Source organism: Geospiza fortis, unplaced genomic scaffold (assembly GCF_000277835.1).
Source record: "Geospiza fortis unplaced genomic scaffold, GeoFor_1.0 scaffold194, whole genome shotgun sequence".
Taxonomy (NCBI): domain Eukaryota; kingdom Metazoa; phylum Chordata; class Aves; order Passeriformes; family Thraupidae; genus Geospiza; species Geospiza fortis.
Window position 1 is genome coordinate 5,867,713 of NW_005054322.1, and position 25,158 is coordinate 5,892,870.

The 25,158-nt window shown below is 41.3% G+C and overlaps 2 protein-coding genes across 2 annotated transcripts in view; one reads left to right on the top strand and one right to left on the bottom strand.

Moving 5' to 3' along the window:
* Positions 1-85: 85 nt before the first annotated feature.
* LOC102031332 (phosphatidylinositol 3,4,5-trisphosphate 3-phosphatase TPTE2) lies at positions 86-19,595 on the top strand. The gene is made up of 19 exons (XM_031056798.1): positions 86-219; positions 458-537; positions 2,605-2,682; positions 4,731-4,778; positions 5,489-5,647; positions 6,058-6,177; positions 8,947-9,046; positions 9,855-9,918; positions 10,445-10,509; positions 11,071-11,131; positions 11,396-11,477; positions 11,560-11,648; positions 14,183-14,244; positions 15,175-15,255; positions 16,223-16,328; positions 16,968-17,065; positions 17,443-17,538; positions 18,003-18,073; positions 19,323-19,595. Exons 1-19 carry the CDS (start codon positions 205-207, stop codon positions 19,423-19,425), a joined length of 1,578 nt encoding a protein of 525 aa, XP_030912658.1. The 5' UTR covers positions 86-204; the 3' UTR covers positions 19,426-19,595.
* A 1,697-nt stretch (positions 19,596-21,292) lies between these two features.
* Positions 21,293-25,158, bottom strand: part of SLC25A15 (solute carrier family 25 member 15) — a 12,243-nt gene continuing 8,377 nt past the window's right edge. The window contains exons 6-7 of the mRNA XM_005420790.2: positions 24,389-24,547; positions 21,293-23,622 (exon numbers count right to left, since the gene is read on the bottom strand). Of these exons, the coding sequence (XP_005420847.1) occupies positions 23,498-23,622; positions 24,389-24,547 (284 nt within the window). The 3' untranslated portion in view covers positions 21,293-23,497. The remainder of the gene's footprint in view (positions 23,623-24,388; positions 24,548-25,158) is intronic.

The window sequence follows — 25,158 nt, forward strand, 5'->3', positions numbered from 1 at the left end:
GCTGAGGTGAGGTAGGGGGAGGGCTCCTGGGGGTCTGAGCCGGCGGGATGCAGCGGGAGCAAGTGCGGGCCTCCCGTCCGGGCAGCTGGGGTGCGCCGGGAGGCAGCGCCCGGAGCGGCTCCCTGCGGTTCAGTCCGCGCCCGCAGCTCCCCCGGAGGTGCCGGCTGGGGCTCCTCTGTGCTTCAGAGCTTGAAGCAGGGCGAAATGCTTCATCGTGAGGTACAGGTGCTGTTATCGCTGTGGTATGTTTGGTGTAGTCCAAACCCCTTCATCAGAGTGCTGAGTGCCTTGACTCTCATTAGTGTTCCAGCTGAAAGATTGAGCTTTGTCAACCATAGGGGGAAATAGTTGAAAATGAAGCAGTAGCCTGGCTGTTGGGATTGTGAGGCTACTGTAGGATGCTGCTATTCACAGTTTCTTGTACTGTCTCACTTCAACTCGGTGTGCTTCTCTTCAGGTCAGCAGAACAACAACAACAGCAAGCAAAATGACAGCTGTGAGGTATGAACAAGGGACCCAGCCAAGAGAATCATCTGGGTGAGTGAAATGAACTGTGCCAGCAAGGGGGCTTGGGATTGAATATGTGGTGTGTCTTTAGGTTCTTGGTGTTTAAAATATAACAAAGGGAATAATGATGGAGTGTCTGAATGTTACATAGTATGGTCATTTTATCTCCCCTCTGCCACCAGTGCTGTTGTCTGAGAGGAGGGGTATCTTTGGGAGAAATACGCTGTTTTGATTCACTTCTTGTAAGTAGTTAATAAGTGATTAATGAGTACAAGGTCCCCATCCCTGATATAATAAGTCCATGGCATTAAAGTGTGTTCTCTTTTAGCATCCAGACTGTCAAGAGACTTACAAGAGTGTCAAGGTCTCTTGTAGAGCAAGGCTCTTTCTGTGCTTGCTTTAAAAGCCTCAAATTTGAGGTTGCCTTTAGCTATGAGCAGTCAGAAAAGCTTATGCTCTGTATGGAGTGTGTGTATGAAGGAAACAATTTCTTCTAATATGTCCTCCTTTTACTCTCTTCCACCCCCATAGTCAAAGCCTGATTGTAATAGCTTGTGGCTGAACACTTGTTCTGTCTTGGGCAACAAGTAGATGTAGAATGATCAGCAAAACAAACTCCCTCTGAGGAAAGCATTATCTAGAACTGAATTTTTGTGTGGGAGCACTATGGAAACAGTGTACTTGGGCTTCTGTTTTATCTTTGTATTAAGGATTGTCTTCCTAACTGAAAACACTTTTGTTTCTCATTCTTTTTGTGGCATATTTTAATCACAGTAGAGGACAAGAAGGTAGCATTTGGTGCCCTTCATGTGTCTGCAAGTATAAGCAAGTGACCTGCAGCAAAATTGCTGCAGCAGTAGCAGGCTTTAATAAGTGAAGCATTTCTGCTGTTCAGTAAGTGTAAACACCCAAGTGAATATTCTGTAAGAATAGCTGGGAAGCAAACCTGAATGTCTGTCCATCACTAAAGCTGTGCTTGAGCTCTAGGAACAAAATGAGGCAGGTTTCACTGGAAACACTGGAGCTAGGAAATGAGGCTTGAATGCTAAAATTGCTGCATGAGAATAATTCTTCTGCTGAGCCTGATACTGAGTGCAGGTGGTGAAGCATCAGTACTGGCTCCTGAAACTAGGAGCTAGGAACGATACTAGGAGAAGCATCATTCAACTTCTTGCTTAAAAGGTGGTTAGCCCAGACTGCAGCAGCAGTGCTGGTGCATGGGTCTGTTGTGGAGGATGAAGAATATTTGAATCCTCAAAATTCTTGCAGTGATGAAAATTCTTACATGCTAGGCTGCCTCAGAACAGAATGGAAACATCAATATTGAATATGTGTGTGTAGCTGTTCCTGCCCACGAAGCTGTGAAACCAGAGGCAGGGCCTCAGCAAACACTGTGGCTGTGCTATTATGCATCAGAGTATTTCTGTGGAGAAGACTGAAATAAGGCTCCTGGATTTTGATGCTATACTTTTTCTCTGAAATTGTCATGTGGCCTTCAAAAAAACAAAAACTTGATCTGAAGAGACCCTTTTAAGGAAGTTATGGCAAGCAGCCACTACCCCAAAAAACTGCTGTTCTAGCACTAGCTCAGCTGCTGCTCTGGTGTTCCAGTTTCCGGTCTGGTATCCTGCTCTGTGCAAAAACACCTCTATGGTATGGCTTTTCCTGGTGAAAACGTTAATTCTCTGTACAAGAAGGTCACTGTAACAGCATTAATGTCACTTGGACACTCTGAAGCCATTTTGCATATGCATATTTCTGGCACTTCTAGAGCCTGAACTGTTGAGTCCTTAGCAGACTCGTGGATGCCCTGCTTCAAAGCCCTTTATCCTACTGCTGAACTCATCTGTCTCTTTTGGGGGGGGAAAGGGAAAACTTTTGAGAAAGGGGCTGCTAATAGGAAATAGATCAGCACTAATCAAGGGGTTCAGCTGTGCCAATATGGGGGAAGTCTTTCTTCCCCTGGTGCTGGGCCTGTGCTCTGGCTCAGGCTGCTGTTCACTTGACAGTTAATTCTTTTTTTTGGAACAACAAATCTTAGCAATATGCAGAGTTGACACCTCTATCAGTGTGTGACTTGTATTATTTCTTTGCCAGCTCTGCAACAGCCGAAGAGGCCACAGTAAAGATTGATAACGGTTGTGATGAGAGTAATGGACCAGACAGCTGTTCCAAGTAAGCTAATGATAGACTCAATTTCTTTGCTTACCCCCCAGAAGTGGAATCTGATGAGCCAAAATAAGAAGGCAGGTGGCTTGTTGAAGTAGAGATAAGCCCAGTAAAATGCTTAATATTGACATTTCTTCTAGTACATAGTGAAGACAAATAAATTGTGGAAGCCTCTTTATCCCTCTAGAGATAAAAGTCCAACCCAAGAACACAAGTCCATCATATTATGGAGAATGGGTAGTACAAACCACATTGATTAAATTTTCCCAAAGGAATGAGTTTGTGAGAGCACAGAAGAACAAGTGCTGGTGAGACAATGAAGTGAATGAGAACCTGGGCATAAGAATAAGCATTGTGGCACACAGCAAGACTAAGTTATCTGAACCTGCTAGTAGTTAACTCTGTTCTTGAAACAGTTATTTCCTGACAGTGTTTACCTCACATTACTCTACAGCAAACTTAGTCGAGTCAGTGGCAAGTCCTGCAGCTCAAAACCAGTAAGCCTAAGACTGTTATTTCAGTTATTCTATGTGACAACATGTTTTTCTAGATTTCAGAATTTACAAATGTATTTCACTGAAGCTTTAAGCTAGTTATGTAATCAAATGTGCCATGTTTCCTTCAACTGATTTAAGATGTTGGCAGGCCAAACTGGAGTGGTGTGTGTATATATTTTGGTCTGTAGTGTACCTAGTTAGATGTACTTGTCCACAGACTATGGAAGTTGAAGTCTTGGTGTCCTCATTACCAATTGTAGGTTTGACTGGACAGACATAGACCAGTAAACCATTAGTATCACTATTGCAGTGTTTCCTTAGATACTTGGCATTCATAAATACCAGGAAAACCTTCTATATGTCAAGCTGCCTTCAGGATAAGACATGTCATTACATGCTTGACTTCTGTAGGAATAGTGAGTACTACAACCCACGTGTATACTTCCAGCTTAAGAATGCAAATGTTTGCTGGTTAGACCTTGTACCTTAGTTTAGAGTAAGAACTTAATAATGAAAAATGTAGGTTAATTCAATAACCCCAGCAAGATGCTGCCTCAGCACTTCAAAGGTACCTAGCCTTGTCTTAAACTGGGTTATTGAAGTGCACTAAATCTATCAGTACTTTTTGTCAGTATGTTAGAACTAATGGAAGTCCTGCTGCTAGTGATATGCTTGAATAAAGGTGTTTTCTTCCAAGTCTCTAAGAAAAGAATTGATGCTTACAGTAGTTATCTTGGAATTGCTTAACAGAATGGAAGTCTGTTTTTTCACTCTCAGCGCTTGAATTTTGCAGGTTCTACACCAAGAACTTCTACCTTAGTTCTTGGTATAATCTAAAGAGGCTTCGAGCCAGAAAGAGTTACATAAAAGCTTTGTTCTAAACCAAAGGGCTTAAAGCATACCAAAGAGGCAACAAAATCTACTGTAATTGGAAACAAGAGCTGTGACCTTGCCAGGACTGAAGATAATTCTCACAACTGGACGAACTTGGCTTCAGAAACACTTTTTTTTGGAAAAGATTATTTGGATTTTCAATCTGAGAGCCAAACTGATGTTTGTTTTTTTTTTTTTTTTTTAAGTAGAAGTGGGATTTCTGTTCCCCTTTTCCAAAGGCATGGGAGCTGTTAACAAGTGCAGCTCTTTTCAGGCCTAGGGAAAAAAAATGGTCTGATACAATAAGCTAATATATGGAATGAAATATATTAAGACATGTTTGTCTTCCAATCTTCCTTTTGACCAATATAAACCCACTTCTTATAGCTTACTAAGCCAGAGTTCAAGTGTCACTGGAATTGTGACATGGAGTAATGTTAGAAATAAGTACATACTGCTGTATTTCTAGGGTCTGGAAGCTGATGAATACTTTTTCTAACAAGTGATCAAAGCACTGTTTTCAGGTACTCTCTTAACCTATATACTTCATGAATGCAGCTGAGCAATCTCATTTTAGAGAAGCTACTACTATGCAGAATACTAAAGCTAAAGGAATGTGACCAAAAGTGCTTATATATGTAGCAAAATGTCACTTGTCTTGATGTCAGTTCTCTTCTCTTGCAGTGCAACTAGAAGAAAAATTGCCCCATTTGTGATGTCATTTGGATTCAGGTAAAAGCTTGAGCTTGTAATAATATGGGAAAGGTAAAAATAGTCCTCATTTCTGGTTTAAGAACTTAAGAACCCATAAACATCAGTAACTCCAGCTTGCTTTGTCTGAAAGTACTGAATCCTTTGTCACCCCCATGGAAAGGTAACTTGAGAAAAGTACTGGAATTGAAAAATAAGACTTAAACAGATATGGCTACATTCTCCAAGAAGAGCTGAAAGTCAGAACTGTAAATGTCATTGACTTGGATAAAACCTCTTTAATGGCTTATTCTTCCTGGCAGCCTTTGAGCAAACAGTTGGTCAGTTGTGTGTAGTCTAGGTGCTGGGACAAGGCAAGCCATTAAAGACAGGTATTTTTAAGGGACTGTATTAAGTCATGAGAGGGAGGGAAGCTGAGTAAGGTGAAAGCAGAAGTGATACTTGTGTGCCTTAAATCATTCATGTTTGCACTGCTTCTAGGTAGCTGTGAAATCATAAACTAATAACTACAGCTGTGTCTGAGATACTTGTATGGTTCCACAGAGATGATGACCTCTGTGCATATCGCTTAAAAATGCAGTTGGAAACCTTCAGCTTCTAATTAAGCAGGCTTCAATCTATGTAAGAGATCACACTCTTGCTGGAACAGCTTAGAAATTAAGGTTTGTGCTGTTCAGTTGATAAGAGTTCATTTCTACTTCTCAAACTTCCTTGTATTTTTCTCTTTGCAGAGTATTTGGAGTTGTACTTATCATTGTGGACATTATAGTTGTGATTCTGGATCTGGCTATCAGTGAGAGGAAGAAGGGTACAGAGATTCCTGAAGGTGTTTCCCTGGCAATAGCACTCTTCTTTCTCATCGATGTTCTCCTGAGGGTGTTTGTTGAAGGGTAAGACATAGGCAAAAATTAAGTCCATGTGGCAAGTCTTCAAGCTAGGAAGGAAGCAGAACTTCAAGCTTGAACTATGAACATGGTGTCCTGTAGGCTAATTGTCTGGTCATAGATAATAGCTATGTCTTTTCTTGGCTGTGTATGTTGGTAGTTACCCTTCTATAAAACAACCTTTAAGTATTTTCAGTATAAGTGAGCACTTGGGAACTACACAGCTTTGCCATAACTTGTGTGTAAATCAGGGCTAAGATTGCTTTCTTAGTGAGACTTTAGCACTTAGTGTTAAGAAAAACTGCAGGAGAGCTTGTCTCGAGCAGTAGCACTGTATGGATTGTTCTCTTCTTGAAGATATATTTCAGTCTTTGCTACCTATAATGGCATCTAGCTAAAACTCTTCTTGGTTTCAGCTTCAGGAACTATTTCCAGTCCAAACTGAATATTTTGGATGCATGTATAGTGGTGGGCACCCTGTTAATTAATTTGACATACTGCTTCTTAGATGTTGATGCAGCAAAGGAGATACCAAGGTAAGAGTGGTATGGCAGCTGGTAAGTGTGAGCTCTTTTCTTGATACTCTTTTAAGAATTTTCTTGGGCACTTCTAAGCCAGATTTGTGTATTTGAGATCACAGATGAGACTGTGATATTTTGTCATAGTACAGACCAATGAAGGATAGGCACACGGCTTTCATCGGTGGTTATGTTGTAGGCTGTCCCTGCCTCAAAGGCAGAGGGGATCTGAACATACTAGTTGAGGGAACTAAAAGTGGGGCCATCAAATGCTCTGACTCAAGCACTTTTTGGGGAAAGATGTGTAGTAGCCCTATAGAGAGGAGGGTCTGAAGAAGGCAGAAAGAAGAGTTGCATTATTGTAGCAAATGGAAGGGACAACAAAGGGAAGATCTCTGTCTAAAGGATCTTTTAGTAGAAAGAGTTGCCAAACTGTCTTGTTTCCTTTGTTTTGCTGTCCCAAAAGCCTCATGGTAATATAAATGAATTTTTCAGCCATGCTCTGGGGAGAGGAGACTTACTGTTTATGTGCATAAGCTGTTTCAAGTCCTGTTTCCTTCTGATTTCTGTATCTTGATTGGATGGTAATCTGTGAGATGAATCCATTCCTGATGGAGACAGAACTGCAACTTTAAGATGGGTTTATCTGCGCTAGATTTGACTTGGAGAAACTTTCTTGCCTCAGCCAGGAAAAAGTTGAGCTCTTTAAAAAAACAAAAAAGTCACCCCCTACTCCAAATCTCCAAATTCAGCTGACTAATGGGCATAAGAGGGGAACATTTCTTCTGGAACCTTATTCCAGAAGAAAACAAAAAGTTTAGTTATTGAAGAATCCAGAGCTGGACAAATACCTGTAAATAATAATTTCCTCTTAGAGTGCTTGCTAAACCTAGATATCAAGAAGTAAAACTGTGAAAGGAGTGGCTTTTGCAACCTAGTTTCCTCCTAGGTTGTCTTAAACAGTGATTGGAGTTTTTAATTATTACTTTCCATTTCTATGGCCACATTTTTCTAAAACAGCTTTCATCTTATAGCAGCGCCCAGATAAAGGAGGGGAAAAGTGCAGTGTGACACGGTTATCTGCACTCTTATCTCTACTGGGCTATGCTAGTAGTAGGCCTGATTCTACACTGGCTGTAGATCTGTGTGTGCAAGTTCTTTGTGTTCTGACTTGCTGAAGTTGATGGGAATCTAGAATAGGTTTTTGGCTCACATAAAGAGGACTTCACACTACTGCTCTCAGAAGACACTCAGCTGGGGCCTACCATCTTACCCATTCAATTTTTGAGGCCCTCTGTAAGGCTTCCCTTGTTAAAGGCTCTAAAATGGTGTTCTGACCAAAATATTGCTCTCTGACAGTAGATGATACCTCAGATTTGACCAAATCCCAAATCTTGAGATGGTGGTCATCCTACCTAATACAGCAGTGGTGTCCACAAAATCCAATTAATTCTCAGTAGCCTTAGTGGTGTTTATCACTTTTCTTTCCTGAGTCCTTAATCAAGAAGCAAACAGTAATCTTAAAGCATCTGATCATCTCAGAAGAATTAGAATTTGAGCAGCTTTTTTGTGGATAAGACCTTATATACAAGTGACATTTCAGTGACAGACCATAATGTGCCCTGATGGAGGAATATGGCTTCTCTTTCTAATCTGGTCTAGCTGGGTGTATGTAGGGGTGAGTTAACTTTTTTCTTGAAGTCTGACCTATAAAAGGACTTTGAGGAATGAGAGCTGGATATCAGTGTGGGAGCTAATGCTTAACAGGCTGACTTCCTTAAGGGCCTTTTATCTTGAAGAGTTACTTCTCAGAGTTGTGGGGAGAGCGGTTATGGAGGTTTCACCCCAGTTTTGGTTCATCTCATTTGCTGCTAGCTCCAAGGAAATTCTGTTTTGAAAACAGGAGGGTGATACTGAATTTGGAAGAAGCTCAGGGAAAAACTGAAACTTTTCTCCAGGTATCCAGGACAACTTTACCTTGCTGACTTTAAGCTCCGTATCAGTGGGGGGCAGACTGAGCAAAACTGGAGTTTTGTCTCCCTTACTGTTGGTATTCACCAGCATTTTTACACAAATGTATCAAAACCTAGAATGTGTGTGTGCTGCCTAAAATGTATGCTCACTTACCTCTTTAAGGAATGAATTGAATATTAGTTTGCCCTGAACCAGGACAAATCCCCTAGGGGTGGGGGAAAGCAGCTGCTCCTGTTCAGTTGTTTTGATAGAACCACTCACCTAAGCTTCTTTCTTGCTTCAAAGTTCAACAGTAGTTCAAAGTTCCTCAAACCAAACCAAGTGTTCAGGTTGCTGAATGATTAAACACAGGATATATACTGATTTGTTCTCAGGTTTCTTAATCAAGTCATGATGTACTTAGCCTGTCTAGCTTCTTTTTAGTTATTTTTCAGGTAGCTACATATGCTTTAGTATGGCTGCATACACTTAAATGTATAGCTGAGAATAAGCTTCAAGGAACAAAAACTTGGTGATAATAGCATGGGTAATATTAATGGAATTTGTTGCTTTCTAGCCAGAGGTGCCTGTGGAAGTCTGTTTGAGCAAGTAGGGAATTTCCTAGTTCTGCTAGCTGTTGAGAACATGTACTCACAGAAAACCCTTAACAATAAACTCATTATATTGTATTTGTTCCAAAATCAGCCTGAGATGTACTAGTTCAACTTATGAAACAAAGTTTTAAACTTTCCCTGAAACAGCTTTTGAACAGCTTTAATCTTTGCCTCTAAGTTTATTTGTGTCCATTTTCTTCCATGCTGAATCTGTCTCTAGAATGGTTATTTTCCTCCGAATCCTGAGAATTGTCATCTTGATAAGAATATTTCGTCTGGCTTCACAAAAGGAGCAACTTGAAAGGGTGACCAGGAGAATGGTAAGTTGGCCTCTTAACATATCTAGACTACTTATTAGTAGTTTCCAGCTCATTTTTCAGGCAGCATCAGTGGTAAGTAGCAAGACTGACCATGGCCTATTGCTCTGCTATTGCTAGTGTTGCCCAAGCAGCATATCTGTTCCATATCCCTGACAGGGCTCTGGAGCTTTGCCCCCAGCCTCAGTAAAGGATTGTCATTCTTGGCTTTGTTCAAGTAAGCAGCAACTTGACCTGGAAGGCTGGCATGTCAAAGTGATTGCAACACCCCCTGTGTCTCAGCTGACAGTTTCTAGCTTGTGTGGCACATAGACTCTTTTCCCTCACATGGGGGAAGGTAAGAGTTTTAATGCATCTGATGCTTTATTTTGGGTACAAACAAAGCAATCTCGCTAAAGCCCTATCCACTGTCAATGCCTCTTATTTTCATCAGGGGCATTGAAGTTGTGCTTAAGCTTCAGGTATGTCATATTGTTTAGGAAGAAGCAATCCTTAACTTTATTCTTTTTCCCTCAGTTTTCAAACAGTCAAATAACAATGACAGATTCATGCTGCAGTATTCATAGAATCTGTAGTGTTCTTTTCACTAGAATAAATTTTGGTATTTAAGGGTAAAAATTCTATATAGAGCTTCTACCTAGAAGTTAATACAAGGAATTTGCTCTTGGATAATGCTGTAATGAAGTGAGGCTCTGCTACTCAAGCTTAACTGGAGAGTCTACATGGTTGAATTTTCCTACTAACAGGCAACAATTGGTGATTGTTGGCATTCTCGTGGAAGATTAACTCTCTTTTTTTTTTTTTTTGTCAGGTCTCTGAAAACAAAAGACGTTATGTGAAAGATGGCTTTGATCTGGATCTCACTTATATTACTGGTTTGTGGAAACAAATGTCACTTTGCAGCATGTTATGTCCTGTGAAGACTTGTTTTACAGTTAATAAGAGCTTGTAATGAATTACAGACAATGTTTTAGACTCATGAAATTTAAGTATGAAGTCAAACCAGGCCTACTCCTTTTCTGTGGGATTTTGAAATATGGATTCCCGACTGGCACTATTCTCCAGAATTAGCATTCTGGGAGAGTTGTACATGCTGTATGTAATGATAGAAATTTATCCTAGTTCCCTAGGCCTAGGGAACCGGTTGGGAAAATATTTACTTACAGTATTTTTGCTTCTGATTCTATGGAGACTGACACTTGATGGTGGCTGATGCTTTGGGAAGCATTATTTGTCATGCTCTAGCTATGCTAAATGTAGAGGAAAGCCTACCAAAAATGGGTAGATTGTTCTTATAATTAGGGTAAGAATAGACATTTCATAAGGATGTTTCTCAGTCATGTAGTTCCTATGTGCAGGGGGGCTTCCTGCTGTTACTTGTGATTGCTGTCTTCTCAACAGATCGAATTATTGCAATGTCATTTCCATCTTCTGGGAAGCAGTCTTTCTACAGGAATCCCATAAAGGTAAAAATCTTACCTACCAAATTCACTGTTTCTGAAACCTGTTTCTTTTATAGGTTCCCACTAATTTACATGTGGCCTAGATCATGTCAGTCCTAGTTTTGCTGCCTTTGCTGTCTGGAATGACTGACTGATGATCTGCAATGTGCTGCACTGCTTATGTTGTAGTGTCTCAGCTAAACCTAGTAGCTTTCTCTCACTGGGGACACTCCAGTGCTTTGATGCTCCTGTTCTTTGGGCATGTTTTGAAAAATCAGGGTGGTTCAGGCTAGTAATGGTGATAAGATCTATTCACCTAAGTAAAGTTGCTTTAAAGGTCTGTATACATAATGTTCTTTTTAGAGCTCTGCTTCCTGATATTGTAGAAACATATATAGGGCCAGGGAGATAGCTGCAGTAGTACTTTTATTCCAGATGAGAACCTGAGCTGTCAGGTTGGAAAGGCCTGCTTTCCAAGTGCTGTTCATGAATGCAGTTGTTGATCCCCCCTGGGGGGTGGGGGATTGAGGTGGCAGTGGAAATAACAAGTAGAGCACTAACTACTCTAAACTCATTATTGCTTAGGAAGTTGCAAGATTTTTGGACACCAAACATCCAGGCCACTATAAAGTCTATAATCTCTGCAGTAAGTATGTTTAGCTGCTGACTATATTTGAGATAAAATTTAATGTATAAGTGAAAAGTATGAAACCAGAAGCTAAGCATGCATGGCTTTAGCCAAGTTACTTCTGGTGTTTTTTTTTTGTTTGTTTTCATTTTAATCTGTCTATTGACACTGCTGTATTTTAGACACTAGTACATGCTCAGACCAACCCTTGTGTGTTACAAACCACTTTCTTTGTTACAATCCTTCTCTCTTCCTGGCGTAACTTCACATCTTTCCCCATAGGTGAACAAGGCTATGACCCCAAGTACTTTCACTACAGGGTGGAAAGGATCTTCATTGATGACCACAATGTCCCAGCACTACAGTGAGTCTTGTCAAGAAATACATACATTGTAATAGTTCTCTGTAGGCATTTGCCTTGATCCACTAACTTTGCTCTTATTTAGGGACATGCTGAAATTCACTGCCAGTGTCCGTGAATGGATGAGTCAGGATGAGAAGAATGTCATAGCAATTCACTGTAAAGGGGGCAAAGGTAGGATTTCTCATGTGCAATCTGTGTATGCTACAAATCATGCTTCTTTGTTATTGTAGCTTCTTTGATTAGAGTTTGGCCTTAAACCGTAGTATGAGATGGGTTTGTGATGTAATTTGACAAATACTGCAGACATGTGATGACTAGCATGACTACAGTACTCTGTTTAGTATTAAACAACCTCATTTTTAGGTAGTCTAAATTGGTTCTTAGTCTAAGCTGTTATTATGTCTCCTAAAATGTTCTTCAGTAACTTTTTGGTGTTCTGGCAGCTGGGACAGCAGTCCCCCATGAGAGACTGGGAATAGGGAGGCTACTGAAATTACTACTATTAAAAGTGTTAGGCTGTTGCTTTGGTTTCTGGTAGCCAGGCGCCCATGCTGAATATTGTGCACTGTAATATGACTCAAACTATCCATTGTTTAGGTTGGAAAAAGACCTTTAATATCAAGTCCAACTGTTAATCCAGTACTACCAGATCTACCACTAAACTGTGTCTCTCAGTGCCACATCTGCACATCTCTAGGAATACCTCTGGAAGGGGTGATTCGGCCACTTTCCAGGACACCCTGTTTGACCTAAGCTTGATGACCCTGTTGGAGAAGAAATTTTTCATAATATCCAATCTAAATCTTCTCTGGGACAACCTGAGACCATTTCCTCTCCTTCTATCACTTGTTACTTGATGGAAGAGACCAACCCCACTTCACTCTGACCTTTACAGTGAAAAGGTCTCCTCTGAGCCTCCTTTTCTCTACGCTAAACACTGCTGCTCTCAGCTGCTCCTTGAAGACTTGTGCTCCAGACCTTTCCCCAGCCATGTTGCTCTTCTCTGGACACACTCAATGTCTTTCTTGCTGTGAGGGGCCTAAAACTTAATGCAGGATTCAAGGTGCAGCCTCTCCACTGGCAAGCATAGAGGGACAATCACTGCCTTGGTCCCACTGGCCAGAATATTGCTGATACAGCCCAGGATGCCATTGGCCTTCCTGGTCACCTGGGCACACTCTGATTCATGTTCAGCTGCTGTCAGCCAGCACCCCTCAAGTCTTTTTCCAGTGGGCTGCTTTTCAGCCAGTATTCCCTGAGCCTGTAGCACTCTATGGGGTTGTTGTGACCCAAGTGCAGGTCCCAGGCCTTCACTTTATTGAACCTCATACAGTTGGCCTTGGTCCATTGATCCAGCCTGTCCCTGCCCTCCAGCAGATGAACACTCCCACTCAACTTGATGTCTTTTTCTTCAAACTGACTGAGGATGCACTCGGTTTCCTTGTCCAGGTTGTTGGTAAAGACATTAAACATAACTGGCCTCAAACTTGTGCCCTGGGATCACCACTGGTGACCAGCTGCCACCTGGACGTAACTTCATCCACCTTGATTCTCTGGGCCTGGCCTCCAGACAGGTTTTTACCCAGTGAAGAGTGCACCTGTCCAAGCCATGAGCAGCCAGTTTCTCCAGGAGAATGCTGTGGGAAATGGTGTCAAAGGCTTTACAGAAGCCCAAGTAGACAACATCCACAGCCTTTCCCTCATCCATTCAGTGGGTCACCATCTCATAGAAGGAGTTCTTGTTGATCAAGGCGGACCTGCCCTTCATAAATCCATGTTGGCTGGGTCTGATTCCTGGTTGTGCTGTATTTTTTGTGTGATACCACTCAAGATGGTCTGCTCCGTTACTTTACCCCTCTAGAATGTTCCAGGTACTGCTGGATCTTAAATCAAGATACACATGATATTAGGTGATAGAGTACAATGAAGTTTTATGGAAACAAGAATAGTGAAAGTTACCAAACATATGAGCTAACCTGCAGGTGCTACCTGAACCAACAGTGGTGTGGGAGCTGTTGAAATGCATAAATATCTGCAAGTAAGCCAAGTTTCCCTGCAAATGTCTGCCACACCTTTAGCCACCTGCCGTTACTACTGCAGCAAATACTTGGCTTAAAGTAGGTAGTTACTTAACATTAAATAGTTGCCCCCAGGTGGAGCTCTGTCTTAAAAGGTTTTGCAAAACTGGATGTTGAAATTACCTGCAGGTCAAAACCAGCTTGAAGAACAAGTGTGGGGAGGGTGACTTGACCCCTGAGCTTTTTAAATAAAGAACTGAAGCTATATAGGCATCTTCATGCTAGCAGACTTGATGGCTTCTTAGTAGAGTTGCAGGGAGAACAGTTGGGACGGAGAAACAACTGTCCACACTTACAGCATTACATTACAACTATAAACACTTCAAAGTTTCAGTTTATAGCCTCATTTAGTAGAGCTTGACTCTATTTCCTGCTGGAGTATGCAGATACTGACCAGCTGCCCAGGTGTCTCTAGTAATGAAAATGTGGGGACAAGGAACAAGTTGATACCATAAACAATACTACATACTGTGATATCTTGTCTTTAACTCATTCTTCTCAGAAATACTTGACTACTTGTTAGTCACTTATAACTCTTGAAATAGATAACAGGAGATGACTTCACAAAAATAATCTCAAATACCTTTGAACTGCTCTAATTTAACTTGCATTGTATGTCTAATACAGGCAGGACTGGAACAATGGTCTGTACTTGGCTCATAGACAGTGACCAGTTTGAGAGCGCAAAGGTAAAAAGTGCTGGGTTTTTTTTTATTTGTTTAGTATTCAAAATGTCCTCTTAGGATTTCCTGAATTGGTGAAATGCACTAATACTCTGCAAAAATTCTATACTAGAAAAACGATTCTCTGAAAAGTCTGGTTTTAAAAAAGTTTATGAAAGTCTTGCTACAGTGTAAATTCTGATGGAGACTATTTGTGATCTGAAAGGAGTGAGAAAATAACATTTAACAGGTCACCAACTTGAAGGGGTTTTTTTGGAGGAATAATGTGTCTAGGGTCTTGAGCAACAACTTAAGCTGTAGGTGACTTCTGAGCAAGCTCTCCCAAAGATAGTATCACTAGTTTTAAGTGGTTTTAAGCATTTTTTTTTCCTAGTCTTCCTCCAAGTAGTGTGAGGCATCAAGAATTGTCTTGTCTTGACAGCCAGCATTACAAAAGGAAGCTCTTCTAGGAAAAGGGAGAAAGATCAAGTCCCAGCCAGGACAGGTGCTGATGCTGCTTTAGTATCCCAGGTCTGATATATCAGCTGGAGGCTGGGGATGCAGAAGGCCCAGGACACTCAAGGTAGTCTGGGCAGACTGTATATCCATTTAATCACTCTGTTTTCCTCCTTTGCTTTGTGAAGAGCTAGTGTTCAGCTTGGTCTGCCACAGACCACTTGAGAAATATAAATGGTTTTAAAGCAATTGCATGAAAGTTGTATTGCTCTCCTTCACTCTTTCATGAATGACAGATTTATGTGTCTGACTGTCTAATTAGTACTTTCTTCTTGTAGTTAAAAGTCTCCTTTAGAAGGTACCAAAATAATGATTGCATATTTCCACTTGCATTCTTTTACTGGACTTGAGTAGTGTAGTTCTAGTTTACTATCTGCTTCTCAAGAAGGAGAATGGTGGTGGGATGGATAGCTTAACCCTTGAAATTATCATTCTACATAGGAAAGTTTGGACTACTTTGGGGAGAGGAGAACTGATAGAAGCACAAGTACCAAGTTTCAAGGAGTTGAAACACCCTCACAGGTAAGCTCATGCAGGTTCAGAGAAGTAGTCAAACCAATACTAACCTTGTGAGTTCTTATGCTGCCCTACTCCCCTGCCTTGTTTCAGAGATGTAGGTTCCTATTACTTGCTTAACTCCTGAACTTTCTGTACTCTTTCTTTGAGAGTTGTAATATGAACAGCTGACAGGGTTGCCCTGTATCTTTCCCCTTCCCCTTATACCTTTCTCTGATCTGAAGTATAGTATCTAGGATAACAACAGAATTCTTGAGATTGGGAAAGCTTTCCGTCCAACTCCGCTGTTCAAGCAGGGTGACAGCTGTGTCTGGTCAGGTCCAGAATATGTGCACAGATGCAGATTCCACAGCATGTCTGGGCACCCTCACAGGAGTGTGACTCTGTGAGGCAATTGGACTGTTAACAAGGATGCACAGAAGCCTGTAGTGAGCCTGGGATGGGGCCATGGCGCTGCTTTGACTTGGGTGGAGAAATGCATCTTCTCCAGACTGCATTCACTGGGAAATACTACACAAGTTTTTGCCTCAGACCACATTTTTGCACATCTTGATTTACTGCTCTGCGTGATGCAGAGTTGGGAAGTGAATCTTGTGATGGGTACTTAAAATTGCTGGTATAAAATAGAAATATAACTGTCCTTCAATAAAATGAAAATTTCTAGTATGTTTAAACATTTGGCCTCGTAAGGCTACAATATAAAATATCCTCACTTCTTGCTGAACTAAAAAGCACAGAATTCCTCTTAAAACATGAAATGGAAATGCTGTTTAAAAATGTAGACGTTGAATTTGTCTAGAAGATTGTTTCTGCAGGGGAAAGGAAGGAGAGTAATTGTCTTTCTTCTTAGCTTTGGACTTTGAAGAGCTAAAAACTTGGAGTAAAAGAATCTATTTAAATCCTACTTCTGCCTAGAATTAATCTGTGGTGGGTACAGAAACTGCATAATGTGTCTGGGTTTTTTGCATTACAGAGTAGGTATGTTGGGTATTATGAGATCCTGAAAAACAAGTATAACTTGGAACTCCCACCAGAGAGACAAGTCAAAATAAAAAACATCAAAATCCACACTATACATGGTAAGAACTCTTGTATTTGGGCATTGCTCTATCTGGTAATGATTTCCTATTACAGGCAGCTGATAACTGTCTCTCTTGCTAAGCCCATGATTGGAATGTAGACTTACTGGGATTTGAGGATTTAAATGACACAGAACACAATGAAGAGTATTTTGTAGTCAGTTGCTCTATGTTGTGTCATTTTCTAATGTCTGATCAAATGATGGCTCACATACAACCTGCCCTTTTTTGGAAGGGGAATCACTTTTTCAGTGAGACTAACTCCTGATGTGGGACTGGATCCACTAATGTTTCTGAGCTTTAGATACATGCCTGTTACAGTGCACGTGTGGTGATAATCTTGATCAATGGCTGGAAGTTCATCACTCCTTGTTCCAGGGGTGTTCAAACTGCTGTTATTGTTCAGTAAATGGAACTGGATTTTACATTAGCCTGTTCCCCTAGTGAGGGGAACTTCACAATATAATTTTCAGCCACTGAATCCTTTAGCTTATCTTTAGCCTTTGAGTTCTCTAGAGTCTTGAGCAAGGCATTCTGGAAAGAATGCAGTTTTGAATGAGATTGAACTTGGTTTTTGTGACTACTTATGTTTCCAGCTAATGTCTGTGCCTCTGGTATAATGCAACACTTTGTTCCTAGGAGTTGGGAAAGGCAATGGAACTGATATGAAGGTGCAGATAATAACAAGGAAGAGAATTGTACTACAATGTGTATGTGGCAATCAAAAAAACTGCAGGGTGAGTACTATGAAGACACTTAAGTTGAGTCACAGAAGCTAAAAGCTGATTTATAGGTTAAAAGTGTCTTAGTTTTGTCCAATATTCAATTTCTACATAGTCTTAACTAAATGGATGGTATAAATTCTAAGAGGATGAAAAAGCTAAACTTTGCCAAATCTTAGGAAATGTAGTGGTGAGATAGTGAAAGATTTCCCTGGGAGTCCTTTAAATGCAAATAGTTCACTCTGTCCCGAGCAGCTTAAACTGTTGTCTGTTATTCTAGCACTGCTGTTGTATTTGTGTACCATGAATGAGTAGTTAGGTCTTGTCATGAATTGGTCCCTTGTCTTGCTGCAGAGGTTTTCATAAAACAAATTCTTTATTCTGTTATCCAGCTTTTCTTAGATTCTGAAAGTGACACTGTAGTCATTGGCTTGGAAGACTGCCCTGTTCTAAGTGGTGATGTGAAAGTCAGATTTGAATGCAATTCTGTAAGTACGCCAGTGTGAAGACCTTCAGTTAGGTATGGGGAGAGGCTGCAGTGCAAACTGCAGTGGGTCCTGCCTGGCTGGGCAGCACAGGGCAGAATCTGTTCCTTCCCAGTGACTCCCACTGTGTGTCACTGTGCAGTGAGGGATGCAGCAAGTGGTGTAATATCAGCCTAGGCAAGCAGGGGAAGCACCTGGCTGTTCAAACAGCAGTACAACCCAGGCATTTTAGTTGGGTACCTGCTGCTCCTAACCATGGGAGTCTCACCTCATTGTATTGAATGACTTGGTACTGAAATAATTGCAGAGAAAATAGTGATCTGTGTATGATATGGGGCTCTTCAAGTGTAGTGATTCTGACACTGTAGCTTTTTAAACCAAATTAGTGAAGAAAAGTGGGTACCCTTGCTCTACAAACAAAAGTTCTGTTGTGTAACACAGTCCTTAAACAAGGTGTTTGTGTTTAGGCTCTTCCAAAAGGCTATGATGGCTGCCCATTCTTTTTCTGGTTCAACACTTCCTTTATTGAAAATAACAGGTAAGGATATTAGTGAATGCCTTCAGATCCTAACTTATGGTGTCTGCATAGAGCTGAAAGATCATAAGCATAGTACTAAAAGCTGAGATAGGGCAGGCCTGATCAGCCAGCTAACTTTCATGTGGGTACTAGTCTTTGATCCTCAGCTGTAACTTGTGAGCTGGCAGTTGCTCATGACAAATATTTTAAACATATGGAAGCTTTTTATCTTAACTTACACCACTGGATTATTTCCTTGGTGCTTTCTAACCATTGTTAATGAATTTGAATTAAAAAAATGTAATGCTAACTATTCAAATCTGCCATCCTCTATAGTATGGCTGCCTGAGAAGCAGGAGCTCAGTAGCTTAGCAGGCAGACATTAAGACCACAGTTAGAGGTATTGATGCTTGGAATCACAAAGAAAGGCCTTCTTATGGCTTCTCATGTTCTTGATAAAGTTAGAAATTTTGCTTTTGATTTTGCTTGCAGAGACTGGAACTCCTGGAGAAGCTCCAGCTGGTGAAAGTTGGGGCTTCTCTGCCTTGCTTTGGGAGTGATGTAAAAATGCAGAGACAAGAGAGCCTTATCTTTGGTCTGCCTTGCTTGACAGATTTAGGTAGAGGAACAGTGAACTTTGCATAGGAGATATAATTACTGTGTTCTCCATGACTGGAATAGAAAGAAGACAATTTTCACTTAACTGATCCTGTTAGAGCCTGAGGAGAGGTAGCCATGAGTCTCTTTGTAACAGTTAACTTAATATGCTCAGCCAGCAATGCACCTTGCAGTCTTGATGCAGACCAATTAAACCAAGCCAGTGTCAGGAAAAATGTGTGCCAGCTGTCTGATGGCCCTGGAACGTTGCCATCTTGAAGGTTTTGCTGAAGAGCTTTGTTTCCTCCAGAACTATGGAGGATGCCCCACTAGGCTACCTTTTGAGTAGTGAATCAAATCCTTGCTTTTAGGAAGGTTGGTTATTAAATTCTTGGCACTTGCATCATATCAGGAGGCCTTGAGCTGAATGCAGTAAAAATTTCTCTCTGTCTTGCACTGTGGGGCTCTGGGAGGGTGGTGGGGAGCCAGTCCACAAACCCATCAGGTTGCCTTTTTTTCCGAGATGACTATGCAGGCATGGCTGATGTCTGTTTAAATTCAAGGTCTGGGGCTGGATTTAATATTCTAGGGCTGACCTAGAAGAATTTTCTGCTGGCTGAAAGGAAAAGCATGTCTTAGGCTGTAAGATATGCTACTGAATTTTGTCTTTCAGACTCTACCTTCCCAGGAATGAGCTGGATAACCCTCACAAGTCTAAAACATGGAAAATCTATAGTGAGACATTTGCTGTGGAGATGAACTTTATTGATGCATAAGGGAAATCTGAAAGAAGGAAAACATGTAAAATTGATCTCTTTCCTGGAGAATGTCTTGCTGTTTCAGTATAAAGTGAAGCAGTGTCACTTGGATGTGTCTACACAGAAACACACTAAGTACAACTTCTCAAATAAAGCTACATGAAGTTCTGTTGCACGGGGCCAAAACACTCTGAAGAGTTACTTAATGTCAGTTGACTGTCACATCATGGGCTGCTGGATTCCTAGAGTTTAGGTATCTCTGCATACAGCTAATTCTTGTTAGAGTAATCAAAAACAATTACTTGTCTTTAAGCATGAGCATTACCATGATGGTTGAAGACCAGCAGTTTGCATGAGACTGGAAAAACCTGACATGATTCTCTCAGCATTGAGGTTTTCCACAAATCAGTAGAATATGGGAATTTTGAGGGAGAAATATTAATCTCCCTCTGTTGGATTGTTGCTTCTTGAGCAGAAGCCTTGGTATTGAACTGCTCTTCATCAGTAATCAGTGATTTAGTGCTTTGAGCAGCACCTGGCCTGGGAGCTGCCTGTGGAGGTTGGAGACTGCACAGCTGCTTTTCTACTGCTGTACCTCCCCACAAAGGGCTGCAGTGGCCACTTGCCCTAAGGCTTAAGACTGGCTGTCATCAGCTCCTGAGCATTCTAGCTGCCTGGGATCAGTTAGTGTGGTTGCCTTAATACCTGCATATGAAGGGTTTGGTCTGTGCACCTGCTCATTTGAGCAAATAGTGCAAATGCTCATTGGCTCCTTCTGAGTTGTACTAAGACCCATAATGCACAAACTTCCAGGATGCTTTTTCTACTTCCAGCTATTCTCATCAGTGCAGCTCTTCTGTGGAGACTGTGCCTTCATTTGTGTGAAATGTGTTGAGGTGTTAGCTTCTTGGTTCTGCTGCTTCATTAATCTTTTTGTTCCTGGGAACCAAAAAGTGGAAGGGAAATGACATAGATTTCCAGTTAATGAAATAAGCAGAGAGGTCACATACCTCCTTGTGCTCACTTGAAGGTAGTTATGTACTCTGAAGCATATCATGTGTGGGCTCAACTTCTGCTATTGCTATGTATTTACCTCAGTGTCTACATGAGTGTGCCTAGGGGCTAAAAAAGGATGCCCTTCATTGCAGCTCCAAGTGGCTGATGCCCAAGTTCATTTTGGCTTAGCTCAGGCAATTGGATATCTGTCCACTGCCCTAGGGTGCCCTCTTATATATTTGGCAGGGCACCTAAGGTGACCCGTCTTCCTGCTTAGGGAGCAAGCCAGTTTGCTCAGGCAGCAGCAGCAGAGGCTGTAGCAGCAAGTCAGATTTTCTCAGCTGAAGCACATGCAGTTAGGTAAAAACTAATGTGAAAGTAGCAATGAGGAACAAAATAGCTGTACAAAGGATATACTATGTTTCTCTTGGGAGATCCAGGCACCACTGCTCAGAAGAGGGTAACAATAGGCCCTGCCTCCCTGCTGCACTGACCTTCACAGGGTAGTGGATATTTGTCCCTTATATTTGTGGAATTTAGGTGACGCTGGACTCCTGGCGTTCTTCTGACAGAAAACCTTACAGCCTGTATCGTGGTAATCTAGCAACTTGAAATTTGAGGTGAACATTAATACTAGAACTGACTTTGGTACTAACAAAGCAACAAGCCAAGTGCTGAAGTATGGGTTTCATTTTCCATAGATGTAAAATCAGCAGTTTTTCACAGCATGTTACTCTAGCTGCCCCCTCTCCCTCAGTTTTGAGGGCTTTATATGTTCTTTGATTGTATAGTCTTTTTCTTTCATTCCAGAAAGGTGGTGATGCTGAATTCAACATTTTGTTTCTCAGCTAGATGAGCTTGTTAAATGGCATAAATAATTATCAGGTACTCAGTTAATCAAATGAAACTTTATTTCTGTGAGTTCTTATACCAACATCATGAAGTTTTTAGGTGAACAACTGATACACGTGTACAGCTTAAGCAGCTCTGAATGGAAAAATTACTGCTTACATCAACTTCAGAAGGTAAACTCAAAAATGCCACCAGCTTCTTGCTGTAGGTTGTTTTAAATACCCTGCTTCTCTTGAAGCTTCAATTTTTGTATTAAAAACTGCAACCATGAGCTTTAAAAAATGAAAGCAAAGACAAATCTTAGAAATAGATTGAAGTATTCCACTGAGGTGGAGTCTGTCCTCACCTTTTCATAACTATTAGAAACATGTACAAATATACTATTTATCTTAGCTAGACAACTCTGAAAAGAAGGGGAAGTCTAACAATTCTCAAAGCCTCAGCCTCCTACCTGAATCATTTAAACATTTGGTATAAATTCCTTTTAAAGTACTGGCAATTCAGAGTAGTGCTGCCCCTATTGTACCAGGCAGTCAAGCTGTATTGATGCAATAGACACTGAAGATTCTTCAGCCATGCCCTGCTTTAACTGCCTTTTCTCGTGGTGTATGAAAGGGAGATTGTTTTTTCTGCACTTGGAGGCTGGAGGAGCAAGATTTTGTGGAACTGGAGCAACCACCTTCCATCAAAGAGGCTGCAACAATGCAAGGAATGAGCCAGTTTAAGTGCACCCTGGCTCCACTGCAAGAGGCAGCAGGTATTGACAGGAATTCATCTATGCCTAAAGCTTGTTCCTATTTCTGGGATCTGAAAGGGAAGCTGTAACATGCAAAACTAGGTTGTTCCAGCACTGTCTCTGACAAATGTGGTTGCTGTGACAAGCTGCTGATCTCCATGTAGCTGTGATGATGCCAGTGAGTTAAAGGGCTCTGCCTGTGCCCCCCACTGCCCCCACACTGGTGGGCTGCAGTTAGAACACCCAGGCAGCACCTCTGGACAACTCAGGACAAGTTTGTGCTGTTCTAAGACCTGCACGACTTATTCCAGGATAAGGCAGTAGCTACTTCTTACAAAGCAGAACATGCTTGTAGAAAGAGCATCCTACTTGAAGAACAAAAGGGGCATCTGGAAAGAGGTGTCACTGCATCATTTTGGGTAGTACTGACTAACTGCACGTTTAATCAAATAACATGACCAAGCAGGCTATGCCCTCCAGGCCTGAAGGTGATACAAGCTATCCAATCATATGAGCTTTTCCCACTCAGCTGAAGAGACACAGCAAATGGCAAGACTCCAGCCCCAGCAAGACTGCTATGTCAGAGACCATGGTGTCAGTTAACAACTCACTTCTGGCTTTCTGTTCCTCTTCAGCTTTCTGTCCTTCCAGCATGTGCCCTATTTATGCCACGGTGATCTAAATGGGAGCCTGCGCAAAGTTACAATTCCATACTCAGAGGCAGCAGCTATTTTCAGCAGTGTCCCTTACGTTAAGTGGTGCTTAGAACATTCCAGCACTTCTTGAAAGGATTTAGGAAACAATGGAATGCAGCATAGCCTCCCTAATGTTGTTACTGTGCTTCTTTTATAAAAAATGTCGGCATATCTTGGGCTATAAGTCTCATATAAGGTAAGGGGTGAATGCTTCCTACTTTTATAAACCCATTCACTAGGATAAAGTCAGGCCCTCTTCCATGACCTTAGCAAGTCACAGAGCAGCAGGGAGCCAGAGCAGGACAGGGGTGTAGCTGGAGAAGGAAAGGTCTCCCTGGGTGAGGTGTATGTCCAAGTTATCTATACTCAACAAGATTAGACAAGAACTGATGTTATTTTGAGTCAGACATCAGCAACAACTGCAAAAGGTCACAACTGCAGCACAGTTTTAAAACCAGTGCTTTGCTGTAGACAACTCACAACCTACTCTTGCATGTTACGTTAAACCCCACAGGTCAATGTAAATATTTTTAGCACCAGTACAGGTCAGGAAAGACATTTATGACATGCAGTGTACCTAGTGCAGAATCTGTAAGAGGGAGATAGTTCTGCTTGTGCAATTCAAGCAACATATACACACCTCCATAAAATCACCTGATTTTAAAAGATTACAAATCTTAAACTGGAGTTCAGTTCCTAAAATTAGGTCGCTGATTTGGTTCTGCTCAGACCATCATGTGATCTATGTGTTTTTCATCATTTATTTAAATGACCCTTGAACAATCTCTTGTTCTTCGTCTGCCAGGCAGTATCAGTAAGAATCTATTTGTTTCATCAGAAGTTTCCTGCTGTACTCGTAGGCAAGGAACAGCGCCCCGTTGGCCACGAACGCACGGATCATAGTTGGTGTTAGTCCAGAATACAAGGCAAGCATGCCTAGAAATGAAACCAGAGCCAGTTAGCCATTTATTGCTGTGGCTGTCTGCATCAACCCCTCTGCTCTTACCTGTGAAGGATACTGAAGAAATCTTCTACTTAGAGGAGCATGAACACAGAGAGCCGAACTCACTGGCGTAGCTACTGATTGCAGTGGTACTGGATATTGATCTGGGAGTATCTAATGTTGTAACAGGAGTTTAGCCATGTAAGGGCTTATGCTAGATGCTTATTTCAGGTATGATAAGGTCTTGGCCAGCTGAGATAACGTGACAGTGGCTGTGCCACAGCTGGCAAGGGGGCAGCAAGACTATGTTAGAGCTGTGCCCCAGGTCAGACTCCAGTGCTAATGAGCATCCTACCTAGCAATGAGGCCAGGATTCATGTCTGCTGCCATGTATATTCTTAGACCCTCTTCTAAAGTGCCTGGCACAGGCCTTTTGATGCTAAGGTAGATGCCTCAAGTTGCCAGGCTGGATAGGGCTGTTTGATAAATCAATCCTCAACCATATATTAACTTCTAGAGGTGAAGAAAACTTCTGCATAGAACTTACCTAGTCCCTTCAGTTTTCATGTATAGGTTTGGTCACAAGTAATAGAGCCCATTTCTTTATCTGCTTTTAATGCATAGTAAGCTTCTGTTAGGTTTAAGTGAATCATCTCCTGAACCCAGAGTCAGGGAAGATGAAGTAGGTCTCAGTTTCTAGATTCCAAGCTGTCCATACTACATGAAGTAGATATTCAGTTGATCCGCTTGGATACTTACCTTCAGTTCTCACAACAGTTACAAATGTTCCCATAAAGCCTGCCTGTTTTCCAGCCATTGAAAGAACCTGAATTCTAGATTTGACACAGTCCACAGGATACACAGCAATCCACAGACAGCTGCCTCCAAAACCTCCACTTAGTAACAAAGGGATGGGACCTGAAAGTTAAGAAATACATTTTTATACCCCACAATATTCACTAACACAAATATAATATTATTTCATCTACAGGATTCAAAGGGAACAGAAGAAGCTGCTTATGCCAAAAGAGCAGTTGCTGTTCTCTCATTAACCTTTAAGTTAATTTCAAGCCACTGGTAAATTGTAAGTCAACTAGAAACTCAAAGATTATAAAGAGTGCCTCTTAGATTATTGGCAGTGTTAAAAAATTATAACTCAGAATTCAATTTTGATTGTATTAACTAAATTCACTTTTTTAACACTTGTAATCACTTTCCAAGGTTAATTGTGAAATGGTTTAGACAAAACATAATATAGTGTTACTAATCATATATAGAGAATTTGGTAGAGTTACTTTGTAATCAGTCATTTCCTTCATGATGCACTCTGATTTTGTATTTCCGATCAGATGTTTGTAAACGTTTTGTTACATGTCCAAAATGCATGCAGCTGAAATCCTGACTCCAAGCAAGACTGGTTCTGTCTTTTAACAGGAGACAGGCAGTCTTTATTCTGGCATCACCATGGTTTTTTCCCTTCTAATTTTCAATCTCAGTGTTCTCTTACTATCATTGTAACTACGTCTAAT